This window comes from Cryptotermes secundus, unplaced genomic scaffold (assembly GCF_002891405.2).
Source record: "Cryptotermes secundus unplaced genomic scaffold, Csec_1.0 scaffold295, whole genome shotgun sequence".
Taxonomy (NCBI): Eukaryota; Metazoa; Arthropoda; class Insecta; order Blattodea; family Kalotermitidae; genus Cryptotermes; species Cryptotermes secundus.
In genome coordinates this window covers 679,351-692,704 of record NW_019729213.1, presented here as the reverse complement: position 1 = coordinate 692,704, position 13,354 = coordinate 679,351, and the positions used below count along the sequence as shown (strand labels likewise).

General features: G+C 37.7%; 2 protein-coding genes across 2 annotated transcripts in view; both read right to left on the bottom strand.

Annotated features, from left to right (window-relative positions):
* The window catches only part of LOC111865402 (serine/threonine-protein phosphatase 6 regulatory subunit 3), a 56,706-nt gene extending 52,607 nt beyond the window's left edge, over nucleotides 1-4,099 (bottom strand). The window contains exon 1 of the mRNA XM_033751817.1: nucleotides 4,079-4,099. The gene's annotated coding sequence lies outside the window, so the exon portion shown is untranslated. The remainder of the gene's footprint in view (nucleotides 1-4,078) is intronic.
* The window catches only part of LOC111865403 (mitochondrial carrier homolog 2), a 17,652-nt gene continuing 8,119 nt past the window's right edge, over nucleotides 3,822-13,354 (bottom strand). Inside the window, exons 3-7 of the mRNA XM_023853397.2 lie at nucleotides 11,748-11,916; nucleotides 9,582-9,710; nucleotides 7,987-8,173; nucleotides 7,272-7,339; nucleotides 3,822-4,288 (exon numbers count right to left, since the gene is read on the bottom strand). Coding sequence (XP_023709165.1) covers nucleotides 4,096-4,288; nucleotides 7,272-7,339; nucleotides 7,987-8,173; nucleotides 9,582-9,710; nucleotides 11,748-11,916 — 746 coding nt within the window. The 3' untranslated portion in view covers nucleotides 3,822-4,095. The remainder of the gene's footprint in view (nucleotides 4,289-7,271; nucleotides 7,340-7,986; nucleotides 8,174-9,581; nucleotides 9,711-11,747; nucleotides 11,917-13,354) is intronic.

Here is a 13,354-nt window from a genome sequence, read left to right as displayed (position 1 = left end):
TGTAGACTCTTTCAGCAGAAACTTGAGCCTAACTGGCAACCATTCATTGAGAGGACCAGCAATTCCTGTTCAATCATGTGATGCTCACTTAAACACATTATGTGAGGGTTTATGTTGTCTATTTCAAAAGAATGTACTCATTCATCACATTACATTAGCATCACTATGAATACTTAAAAGCCCATTAGGGACCAACTTCATTACATGTACACAATGCTTTGCTTCTAATATTTTAAACATAGAAAACCCCTACATACTGTTTCTTCTGAGACCAGTGCATCTGAATACTAAACTGAAGAAAATCTTAAACTAAGGTCATTTAACACTGAGATTACTGACTTGGGATCACTGAAATTGAATGTTAAATGGGGCAAAACCTTAAAATATGGAATAGTTAATGGGTTTTCCAACATATTTACTCTTTGATGAGTATGCCTATGCATTTTTATGTGTACATGAATTTCAAAATCTCATCATGAGATGCAATTTCTTTAAGAAATGCCACACACCACATATATAAATATAACTAAGTTTAATGAATTGTGGCAAAAGGAAGAATTCAGAAAGCAAGGTGCAAGTATCCAGATGTAACAAATACAGCACTGTACAATCCTAAGCTTCTTACAAACAATTAACTTCTCAAATTTTGAATATAAAATATTCTGTTTACAAAAGTGAACAACAACCTAATGGCACTACTTTCACTGAAGTTCTTCAATCTATATTTTGAGGCTAGCAGAAACTATAAACTAACAATTATACTTAATGACCCACATATGGATATAATTTCCAATAGTACAGATGGAGATTAAGGTAAATTTTCCAGATACTGCCTTAACATTCTGCATAGTCCCCTTGCTTATAATTGTTAGGATATAAAAATATATCTTACAGAATTCAAAGCCATGTTTATGGCCTACTTCCACATAATATTTTGCATATCTAGCTTCACTGGTTTATTATTTTCTGCCATCAAACATTAAGCTAGATATAAAGTTCACGTGGCTGTAATGTTGTAGTTTTACATTCTGCAGAAGTAGGTGCAAAGTCATTGTATATACCTTCTCATACACGATTGACCTCAACTACATTATATTGGAAAATAAATCAACTGATGTTCAGTAGACCACCGTTGGTTGCTGAATACCGAACAATGAAGACACCTAACTGGTAAAGCAGGTTTTAAGAAAACTGTCATTTTGCATTTGGGCCCCAGTGCACATACTGTTATTGTCCAAAGATAACACCTATGCAGTTTATTTAGGAATATGACTCCATAAAGTACTGATATTTAATCAAAAGCACTGGAGCCGTTTTTTGGGAAAATTGCTATTTTGTGTCTTAGAGCCAATCTGAATGCCCCCTACTTCTTGGAGCTGGAATATTTTGGTTCCCTGGGCACTGACCTAGGATGAATAAACTCCTGAATACCAAATATGAATAACATGCGCCTAAACATTCAGGTGCTGGTGAGGTTGCCAATCCATGTATACAGAGGGACAGAATTCCAAACACACTAAAAATGTGTAAATCTGTCAACATTTTGAGACCTTTCTTTTCACGATCACAGTATTCTTACATGCTACATATAAAAAAAAACTATGTCATTTGAGTCTGCAAGCAAACTATACCGGGCCAAGTGACTGCCACTTGTCGACAAAGTTAGTGCCAACTCTAGTGGATAGAGCTGTCGTATCGTCAGCGCAACGAATCCCCACAGCTGTTAATTTCGGTTTTCTAGACCAGAGCCACTATTTCCTTGAAATAGCTCCTCAATTATCCTCACAAGGCTGAGTGGAACCCAGGACCTCTGGATCTGTAGGCAGGAACTCTGACCACTAGACCATAGAGGCGGTCTATATATGAAACTAAAAACTGGATATATTTGAAGATCTATTAGCACATAAAATTTCAGGACCCTACTAGTGCCAGCATTGCTTCCACCTTAGAAGTGTGTACAGCTGCCATGTTGATGCTGATTGCGGGAAGTGAAGATATACAATGGTGATGTTCATACTAGATGCAATGAAAATCGATCAGATGCTTCCAAATTTGTTGGAGAAGGTGTACCTCCCCCCATTGTGCACACACATACATGATAACAATACAGGCACAACTCTTCTTAAAAGAGAAAGTCAAATTATTTTAAAAAAGATTAAATAATACATGAATATATCTCATACCAGATATCTGTAATTTTTATATTAGTCAATCATGCTAATTGGTTATAAATGCCTATTTACTAGGATACATATAAATTTTGGGAGTACATTCTTAAACATTCACTGGACTGAGAAGTTCTCTAGATTAATTTGTACATCTCAGTAAGATAAATCAATTAGCACCACTGTATTTCATTTCTATGATACAGTATGCCATTTATATAAAGTAAGGCATATGGTAACACGAACAGCATTCCAGCATTCTGACAATAAATTCCACTCCTGCAGTTTGTAAAGATTATATCTGCATTCACTGCACAATGAACAAATTATGACAACAGGTCGGAGAATTACTTTCATGAACAGTAAAATGCCTGCAAAAGTTTGGCTGGAAAGTTATGAATCATACACCATATAGCCTTGATCTGGCCCCAAGTGACTAAAACCTGTTTGGGCCATATATAAAACATCTTGTGGGTCATCAATTCAAACCACATTTTGAGGACATGGAAGCAACAGGGGCATTGCTCAAAAGGAATACAGTTCATTCAAGATGGCACAAAAAGAAAATGGCGTACTGGTGGGATGTCTCAGTGTACAAGGTGGTAACAATCCCGGATGTGTAATATACCATTTTTATGCATGATATGAGAAATAAATTTATGAAAGTAACTTCCCAAACCACCTTCATATATAGAGTTATGTTAAAGCAGAAAGTACAGTTTCACAATGTAGTCACACCAATATACACATCTTAAATCTGCTCAACTTTTGACATACTTATATCAGATAACATTACTAAGAAAATATCAAACAGATTGAAACAGTGTGTGTTTAATGGACAAAACTATCTTGTAACTAGTCTCAATTTATTTGCATTCACCATATCACCACAGCATTTCAATTATTTATGAGTACTAGATATGACTGAGAGCTGGGAAGTTCAGTCAGTATAAGACATTACGCTACAGTGTGGACAACCAGAGACTCAGGGTTAAATTCCTGCTGGGGGCAGAGACTACAACCACACTAGCTCTCAGGCACATCTACCGTCCTGTCAACTGGATCCTGGAGGTTTCTTTATCTACTGCTAAAGCACCCAGTTCGTACATTACTCAGCCACAGCACAAGAAGAGCAAGGTTCAAAGTAGGCTTTAGTGTAAAACCTTTATCTTTCTACTACGTATAATTATTATTTCATGTTCTAAAAGTTAATAGGATTCTTATTTTGCTTGCGACTACTAATATACAGCATAACGGTCTCATTTGTAATTATTTATATACATGCACATTCACACAAACATATGATACACACTGCTGATAGCATTCAGACTAATAACTTGTTATAGGAAAACAAACAATTTACATTAAAATCATACAATTATGCTCACAAAGAAATATATTACTAGCATGTAAAGTGAAACTGATTAAGGACTATCAATTACTGGTAAAGGTAGAGTTGTCCCTGTGCTTAATTAATTAAACACTATGCCATGAAGGTGTATGGGGGAGTGGATGTATAGATCCACATTTACTTGACCTCGGCACTAGCTGGAGGTGAGTGGTCAGCTTTGCGCCTCTGCCGCTTTACCCCTGGAGAAACATCCCTCGGTACCAATTGGACAGGAGATTGGGTGGATCCCAGAGCTGGTCTGGAAGACATAGACAAAATTCTTGACCCTACTGGGACTCGAACTCCGACCTCTTGGTCATCCAGCCCTTAGCAAGCCACTACCTCGCCCCTTTACCCATTACTGATGTGCAGAAACTATCTAAATTCAGTTATGCCTTCAGAATAACAAGAAAAGTATTCACATATGCACACATTTGTACATGGGCCCTACAGACCTTTTCATTACCAACTTTCAGGAGTTAAGGAAACATACCCACATATGCACATGTTTATACATACACACCTTTTCTGAACCAGAGTTTAAGAATTACTATGTAGGAAGTCCTTTTTGTTAACAGCAACACAGCGACCTTGAATGACAATTTGTGGCCCTGTGTAGTAACGATACAGTATGCTAGAACCACGCTTAAGTTGGTTGGTACGTGAGAGATGTGACCAGCAATCAAGCCATGATGTATATAGTGGCATTTGTGGAGGTTTTCCTGCAATCAGTCTGGGAAAGAGAGAGAACAACAGGAAAATATATTAAAATTGAATATTAATATGGTTTTAAAAATAAATGCAAGAATTATCTAGTGTCATTTCAGTGTTGAGACAATACAGTGTACACTGGAAGGATGGCTGAAGAACGACGAATTGGAAATGATTTGGAAGGAAATGATCATGGCTTACATGAGATACTACCCTGATATTTGCCTGGAAGGTCTGAGGAAAACTACAAAGAACCTCAGCCAGGATAGTTTATGACTACCTTTACTGATGTGGCAAAACCATTTGTGAATGTGTGAAAAAGACTTCTCTACAGCCCCTCAAACAGATTCAGTAACTGCATGCTCTGAATTAATGTAAAGCTTAGATAAGAATTCACCGTTAACAGCCTAGCGACACCGTATGGAGACCTTTAAAGTGTAGCCGAGTGGCTGTGCAACACTGTATGAGTACGCACAGTCCACGCGTGCACACAATGTTTTAAAATCTTATTTTAAAATAGAAATTCTTGTTCTACTTATACTATTTTTGGACACCCGCTTTATAAGTAGACTGTCTTCCTTCCTGCATCATCTAACTGAATGCAGAGTTCAACGTCGCAATTCATGCACTTTGTCCAGATGTAACTCTGTTTCCCATGTGAAGAGCACACACAACACCTCAGTCTCCTACTAGAGGAAGTCGGCCAGTGATGTCGAGTGGCCTCCTCTAATCATCACGCTTATAAAACATCGCAATTACAACTATCCACCATGGCCTTATTTCACATGGAAGCCGTAGCTGATAATATGCTTCCCATGCTTGAGTGTGCGTGGGGCGAACATGGGATGAAGGAATGTTTTCCAGCTTGTATAAATGACACCAATTCAGACTGTGGTACAGACGACTCTGAAAGTGGCGAGGAAGTAAGGGGGCATTGCGGAGCTATTCCGAGAACAGTACCTCTGTGTGGCTAGTCCGAGATAGACACAGTCAGAGTTTCTGGAGGACAACGTACGATAAGACTTTGACCACACTCGTGCATTCAGAAAGGTTCCGATGTGACTGGAGAATGTGCAATACAAACATAAACTTCCACACCTTTTGCCAGATAAGATACAGTAAGACAGGATGTCAGCAGCATGCATTTATACTGCAGAAACTGTATGCATATTTGTGGACGGATGCTCGAAATTGGGGAAAATTTCTTTTTTGGAATCAGTGTAACAATTTTTACAGATTTTAAAATCTGTAAATTACTATATCTGATTCCATATTCTTTCTAGATAAAATCAGCATTTCTTTCGTTTATCACAAAAATTGTAGAAATCACAGTATTTTCAGTAACATGCTTACAATTTGTAATATTCTACAATGGCGGGCATTTAAAGTAACTCCAACCTGCTGCCATTAACAGAATTTAAATGGCCCATCTCTTAAAGCTTAATATAATTTTGGAGTTCATTTCAAGTTTTGCTGGCAAAGTGACTATATAAAGCAGAAACTTCATTCATGTAAGGCAGTGGCTGAGAAATTTGGCACCAGTAATATTCATTATATCAGGGTCCCTGGTGAGCTGTTATAAAAGCAAGCAAATTGAAAAGAAATTTATTATACATACACTTACGCTACTTCCCAACTTAGTTACCACTGGAACTGAGGCACTTGTATCGGGGAATAAGTTTTTGCATGCATGTGTCAAAGAAGTCTGCTGCTTGTGAGCTCAGCCATGTTTTGACGCCTTCCATCAACTACTCATTATTGCTGAAGCGCTGTGATTCCAACCAGTTCTTCAGGTAGGCAAACAGGTTGCTCAAAGTGAGATCAGGGCTGTAAGGAGAGTGGTAAAAACTCCCAATTGAAATGTTCCAGCTGTGCTCAAGTTTGAGCAGCTGTATGTGGATGCACATTGTCATGGAGGAGCACTAAACTGGATGTTAGAATTCCATGCCATTTGTTCTGAAAGGCCCTATGCAGTTCTTTTCGCGTTTCACAATACAAAACATGGTTCAGCTCACAGGTGGCAGACTTCTTTGACACAGACATACAAAAACTTATTCCATAATATGACCAAGCGCCTCAATTCCAGCAGTGACTATTTTGAGAAGTGGGCTTAAGTATGTACATATTTTTTGTGTATAATAATTTTTTCCCTCATTGCATACTTTGTTAACAGCTCATTGGAGGCCACTTTATGAACAACCCTCATATTTAATTATATTTCCGATAGATTGAACTGCAACAACTACAAAAATAATGGAAGGCTTATGACAAGAGAAACTGAGAGAAACCATAAGAAACTGTAGACATGATATTCAGTTTTCAACTAGTATAAAACCATCTACCTCCAAATATAAACCACATACACAGTGTGTCCAGGTTCTGTTAGGACTGTGTTCATTAAAAATACAAGATGTGAATTATTTTCAAAATTTCACTGTTTTTATTCAAAATAGTCTCCTTCTGAATCAATACATAGCTCGAATCAATTGAAAAGTTTTCAAAATCAGTCACTGTACTCCTTTCGTGGAATCACATTTAAAACTAAGGTACATTCTACAACTTCTTTATTATATCCGTCACACCCCACCACTAATATCAAGATCAGACCATTTTTGGCCCTGCTACATGTTTCAACTATTGATAGCCATCAAACAATCACTACCGTACATACTTTTCATCATTTTGTACGCTTCTTCAGCTGTTTTGTCTAACTTCAAATAAAATTTGATGTTGGCTCTCTGTTCAAGCACCATTTTCCAATGAGCTTCAGAACACATGATGCAGCGATGCTTGCGCTTTGAAATTATGGACAGTCACGGCTGAAACTTCAAGAATCTTAATGCCACAACTCGCCAAGAGGTGGCATTGCAGGGCAAATTTTAAAAAATGAGTCCTCACGGATCCCGGACACACCATGTATATTACTGTTGAGCTAAATGCTTGATAGTCTGAAGAGCAAGAAAAAACAAGCACACACAGAAAGCCAGTTCTTGGAAATAACTTACCCAGAATTATTAACAACCATACAGTTTGATACCACTTGGAATGGGTATGTGATGGCGGATGCAAGAAACTGAAAAAGATAGTTAGATGACTCCATGTTCAGTAAAGTTTTCAATTAAAGAAAAAAGTATTTTATTTTGTTGTTCTTAGTGCAAGACATAACTTCACAAGATAAGAAACTGAAGTTACTTTCTACATACATTTCAAAGTACAACATATTAACAGTTAAATACCAATTGAATAATGAATTAGGAGACTAATCTGAGAAAAAACTTACATATAGAAAATTTTATATTGAGAAACATTATAACTGTATTAATAAGACACTTAAGATCGTGTTCAAAAGAGATTCCATGTAACAGCCATATTTATTTCCATCATGCATACCAAAGTAACAAATCTTTCCACCCTCTGTTTGCAGAGAATCTTAACATTTTTCAGGAAACCATGTTGGACAAAATTGTCTTCTCTGCAGCTCTTCTTACCTGCATAAGGCCATATGCAGAGATTTAAAACAGTCTTTTATAAGAGATGTCAGAACTCTCATAATCTAGGGCCTTACCTCTGAACATCAGGTGAGAAAATCATCAAGGAAGTAGACTTCCATCCTAATTTATTTCTATTTCTGACAACCCTGACTGATCTGTTAAACCAACATTATAAGAAATATAGAAATTCCATAAATTTTACCCATAACAAAAAATATAATGTACTCACAGTCATAAATGCTGCACTGAACTTCTTTAATTCCTGGTCATCCACAAGATAGGAATTTACAACAAATGTCATGGAACTAGCAATAAATAAAGATGTTACTTCTCCTAGTATCCTAGGTACAACTCCACTGAAGAACCCCAGAATTCCATTTTCGTGGAAGATCTCTTTAATTGAACTAAATATCCCACTGTAACAAGTAAAAATTTCACATTTATTTATAATTAACAGCTTCATTGCTATGCTAATTTATTTACTCAATTACTGAGATTAAAAAGTTAAAAAGATATATGCTTAATTTCTGAACTACTGAAAAGCATCACTTCAGAGCCACATACGTCTGACTCTCTGAGAAGCACTAGAGGGAGTGAGGGATGCACTTTGAGTGCATTGTGTATAACAACAGTGGGATGAAACAGACATGCAGTTTTATATCTGTGGCCACAATTTTATGGGGGGCACACAGTAGCGTAGTTAGCATAGTTGGTCGAGGCACTATGCTACAAGCCAGAAGGCCGTGGGTTCAAGTCCCGATGAGGTCAACTGGATTTTTTTCAATTGACCTAATCCTCCAAGCACACTATGGCCCTGGGATCGACTCAGCCTCTAACAGAAATGAGTACCAGGAATTAATGAAATAATTTTCCTGGGGAGTAAAGCGCGGCTGGTGCGTAAGGCTGACCTTACCGTCATCTTTGAGCTGATTGTCTAGATAATCTGTGACCCTCAACATCTCACAACCCTATGGGCCTTCACGGCCTGGCACAGGGATAGCTTTACTTACTTTACTTTACAATTTTATGTCAGGCGTAAGTACAACATACTCCCCTTCAGACCCCTCACAGCCACTATAAAAATAAAATTGTGATACAGATATTGGTATTTTAACAAATAAGTACAAGGGTGGCAAACATCCATATGAATGTGCATGCACACGTGCAAGCACCCACACAAAAATGCTGATAACAAATTGTCTGTGATGGAGAAGTTGAAACCATTGCAGTAGCTTCAGGTTTCACTCAGTTTTATCATAGTGATTGTCTCTTGGCTAAGCCCACGAATGGGAGTGAATGTTGTCCAGCCAATTTATAAAAAAAATTGTTCAGGATCCAAACCAAAATCAGTATCTTCTTTCAATTGTTATTTTTAAGAAGTCTTCTTTACAAAATATTTGTGTACATTATTTTGTTTAGGTGTTTCATACAATTATGCCCAAGTGGAAAAAACATATGTATTGGGATTGACAGTTTCATGAGTTGGAATCCTCTTAGCTTTCTGTTTCTCATGAGTATGGACTTTAACTTTCAGAACTGCTATATATCTGTCTCAGTACTTTAACATTTGATCTAGAATGTATGCATTTCACTTTAGCCCCCCAAATTGGTCACCAATGCATAAAAAAATCAAAGCAAGTTAAGGGGGGAAGTATGGTATACCCACCCGTATTGAATGGAACTGATCTCCACATTCATTCTGTATGTACTGATAGTGAATCTGATTTTCAAATAACATGAATGCATAATGAGACAATTAGATACAAGCTCCACAAATGTACGTCCTTTGCTCTAACTTGAAAAGAAAATTTTTAAAATACTCACCGATATTTATTTTCACCTCCAACAAACTCTGCCATCATACGAACTGCTATAACATTGAACGGCTGGCTGGCAACGATTGCGGCAGTACGGCATATTATATCCCGAGTAATGTTGTTTACACATATTCGACTGATGAAAACATGAAACAGAAATTAACCTACAGAAAGATATCTCTCCAGCAAACAGGTAGGACGACTGTCTGAAGTTCACTGGATTTGAAATTATCACGATGGTGACTATGAATGGTACCACACCTCGTGGGATGTAATGCTGTGTAGTTCTGTAGAAGTTCACACTGCTTGCCAGCTGCTTCTCACTTGTTTCTCTCTTGCCTTACTCTTCGACACTGGAGATAGAGGCAATACAATCCTCTGAAACGTCCATAAACTTCTACGGAACTACATAGTGTTAAATCCCAGAAAAAAGTCTCTTGCTTAAACTTCCTTCTACAGTATGCTCCCAACTATTCAATTTTTGGCCTATTCATATGCCTGTTCAGGAGTGTTTGCAACCATGTACAGCATCCATTACATTCTCTCAGTTCATCTCTACACGTGAAACAACTAGCAAATCACAGGATGGATTTTCATTAAACTGAATACTGGGCATATTTATGAAGAATTATCAAGCCATTCCAACTTTCATTTAGATCAGGCAATATTAACAATTAATGTGCAGTTCTGTTTCTATTGTTAGTGCAACGTGCTAAGTCTTTAGTGGGACAAACAAATGTTTCAAACAAAAGTTGCAGGGAAAAATGAAACTCACTTCATGTGCAATAAACTTTTCTATAAGATTAGGTTTTTGAGAGGGGCACACGGTAGCATAGTTGGTTGAGACACTATGCTACAAGCCAGAAGGTCACAAATGTGAGTCCTAATGAGGTGAATTTTTTCAATTTACCTAATCCTTCCAGCGACATTATGGGCCTATGGTCGACTCAGCCTCTAACAGAAATGAGTACCATGAATCTTCCTGGGGGGTAAAGAACAGCTGATGCATAAGGCTGACAATCTTACCATCATCTGTGGGCTGACTGTCCAGAGAAAATGTGGGAGCCTTAACTTTTCACACCCCCAGGGGCATTCACGCCCTCTTACAGGGATAGATTTGCCTTTTTTTTTGCCTTAGGTTTTTGAGATATATCAACTGAATATTCAGTATGGACACATTCCTGAATCTCTATATTCAGCAATCACAATGGTATCCCAACAACATCAAAACTTATATTATCTTTGCTTTAGATCATTCACGCATATTGTCCCTTTCATTACCATGATAATCAGGAGTCTACTGTACAGTAGGAATGTCGTACCTCGCTTTAAGCAAAAATATTTGTAAAAGAAACACGACACATGATGTTTGTTGTAAAAGCAACTAGTAACTGGGCTGTGTCTCTGACGTCTCTAGATTCATCCAGTTGGAGGGAGAAAGCAACACAATTGGAAACATCTTTCAACAACTGTTCAGTTATGTTTCCACACATCATTTCTATTCACTGCACAATGGTGTTTCTTGATAACTATATATCTTCAATAGTAGCTATGATCTCTTTCTTATTTTATATTAGAAGTGAATTTACATGCTTTTCACGTATAATTTCCTTTTAGGCCCATGAGATCGACCAAAAATCATCCCGCGATCAACACGCTGAACATTCCTGCTGTACAGTATTCTCCAGCATTTCATGTAACAGAAATTACTGAATGGGATTTTTCATCTTGAGATGACCAAGACGAAAACTGGGCTAAGAAATTATTGTACATAAATATTAACTCACTAACTCCAGATTGAAGGGGGGACTGATAATCTTCACATTCCTAAATATTTGCCTCTGATAAATATGAAGGCATCAACCTGTGAGTGGAAAAATCTGCATACAGATTTGACTGGAGATTGTTCTTAGGAATCCCTGACTGAAAGCCCAAGACCTAATCCCAAGACCACTAGGTTCCCCTTCTTTCTTTGATGCTTCTTAAGTTTCCAGAGCAAGATTTCACTAAAAACAGAATAACAATAATGTGGCAACGACCAAAAGAAACTGCAGAATTGGAATGTACATATTAGCCATGTTAATTAAGAACAATTATGTTCTACACTTTCATTAACAAAAAAGTTCATGTATCCTTCAAACAAAAGTAGCATCACTATAATCACTGAGCTCACCTTCTACGTTCTGCTGTCTCTTCATCTGTTTCGGCACCTGAATCATTTTCGAATGTTATTTGCTCATGTACTTTCTGATATGTGATGTTATTTATAGTATAGGCACAAAGTTTTGGGCCCAATCCTCTATAACAACCCACAAATCCATCCACACTTTTAATGTAGGCAACTGAAAATAAGCCACATTTTTTTATAAATGTGAAAACAAGATCAGAAAATGCATATAAAAGATGCTGGTCTCTACAAGTATGTATTGTCATGTGTATGATTGACTATACAAATGGGGTTTAAGTTGACTCAATTTATTGCATACTTTGATACAGTGTGTGACTATACTTTACAGTTCACTGTTACACACGGACGCCTGTGCGCACGCAACTGAATCCCTGCAGTTATAGTCCTCATGTAACATCCTCTCTGACAAGACAATGGGTTTGTCTCTTATGAAGGGACTTCGCCATTGCCAAGGGAACATACAGGGCACACGATAGTGTAGTTGGTTGAGGCACTACGCTACAAGCTGGAAGGTCATAGGTTCAAGTCCTGATGAGGTGGATTTGTTCAATTTACCTAATCCTTGCAGTCATAGTATGGCCCTGGGGTTGACTCAGCCTCTAACAGACATGAGAAATGGAAATATTCTTGAGGGGTATAGGGCAGCCAGTGTGTAAGGCTGACAACCTTACCGCCATCTGTGAGCCGACTGTCTAGAGAAAATGTGGGAGCCACAACGTCTCACAACCCTATGGATCTTCACGGCCTGTTACAGAAATGGTTTTACTTTTCTTTTTACCAAGGGTATATACTGCACATATAGGATAGGTCTACATGGTTATGGTAAATGATTTTTCTTCTCTGTAAGTTGTGAGTCTGTTAAATATGATAATTTAGAATAAAAAACATCTCGTGGGGTTTGAGATGTCTCTGAGAGCAGAGTTGCATCTATATGTAAGACTTGCAGCTGTTTACTGAGCTTAATACACCACTTCCAAATGCCATTTGCATTAAATACTATGGCTTTGAGTGGCCTATGAACTCTAGAGGCCATTTTGTTTCATTAAGTTAAGTACCATTTCTGTAACGACCATTACTTTGTCTTTTTTTCCTGACACAGCTTCACTGAGCTCTTTGATCATCTGTTGGACTACAGTGGTGACTTTTAACATGTCACTGTTAGTGGGACTGGGAGTCTGTTCTCTGAACTTGGTGCTTCCTACAGTACTTCCACTGTCATAAGGGGGCCACTGCCTAGCAACAGCTCCAGTACTGTTGTGTATTTAGGAAGCTGTTGCATAGCAATGGCCATTGTCTCATTTGTTTCGCAGTTACTGTGTAGCAACAGATCTATATGCCACAGTACGAATGAATGCATGTATATCACCATAAGAATCCTTTCACTTTTTTCAAAATAAGGAAAGTACGGCAAAAAATACAAGAAGTTCTGGGAAGATATGTGATTGGGCAGCCCAACATTTGAAGCCTATGCCTACTACTAATTTTGAAGCTGGCTTCGAAAGATGAAAACATATACACAAGTAACATGCTTACATGCATCCATCTGTCCATTCATTATTCATTCAAAACAAACATTTCAGTTATATGGAGAA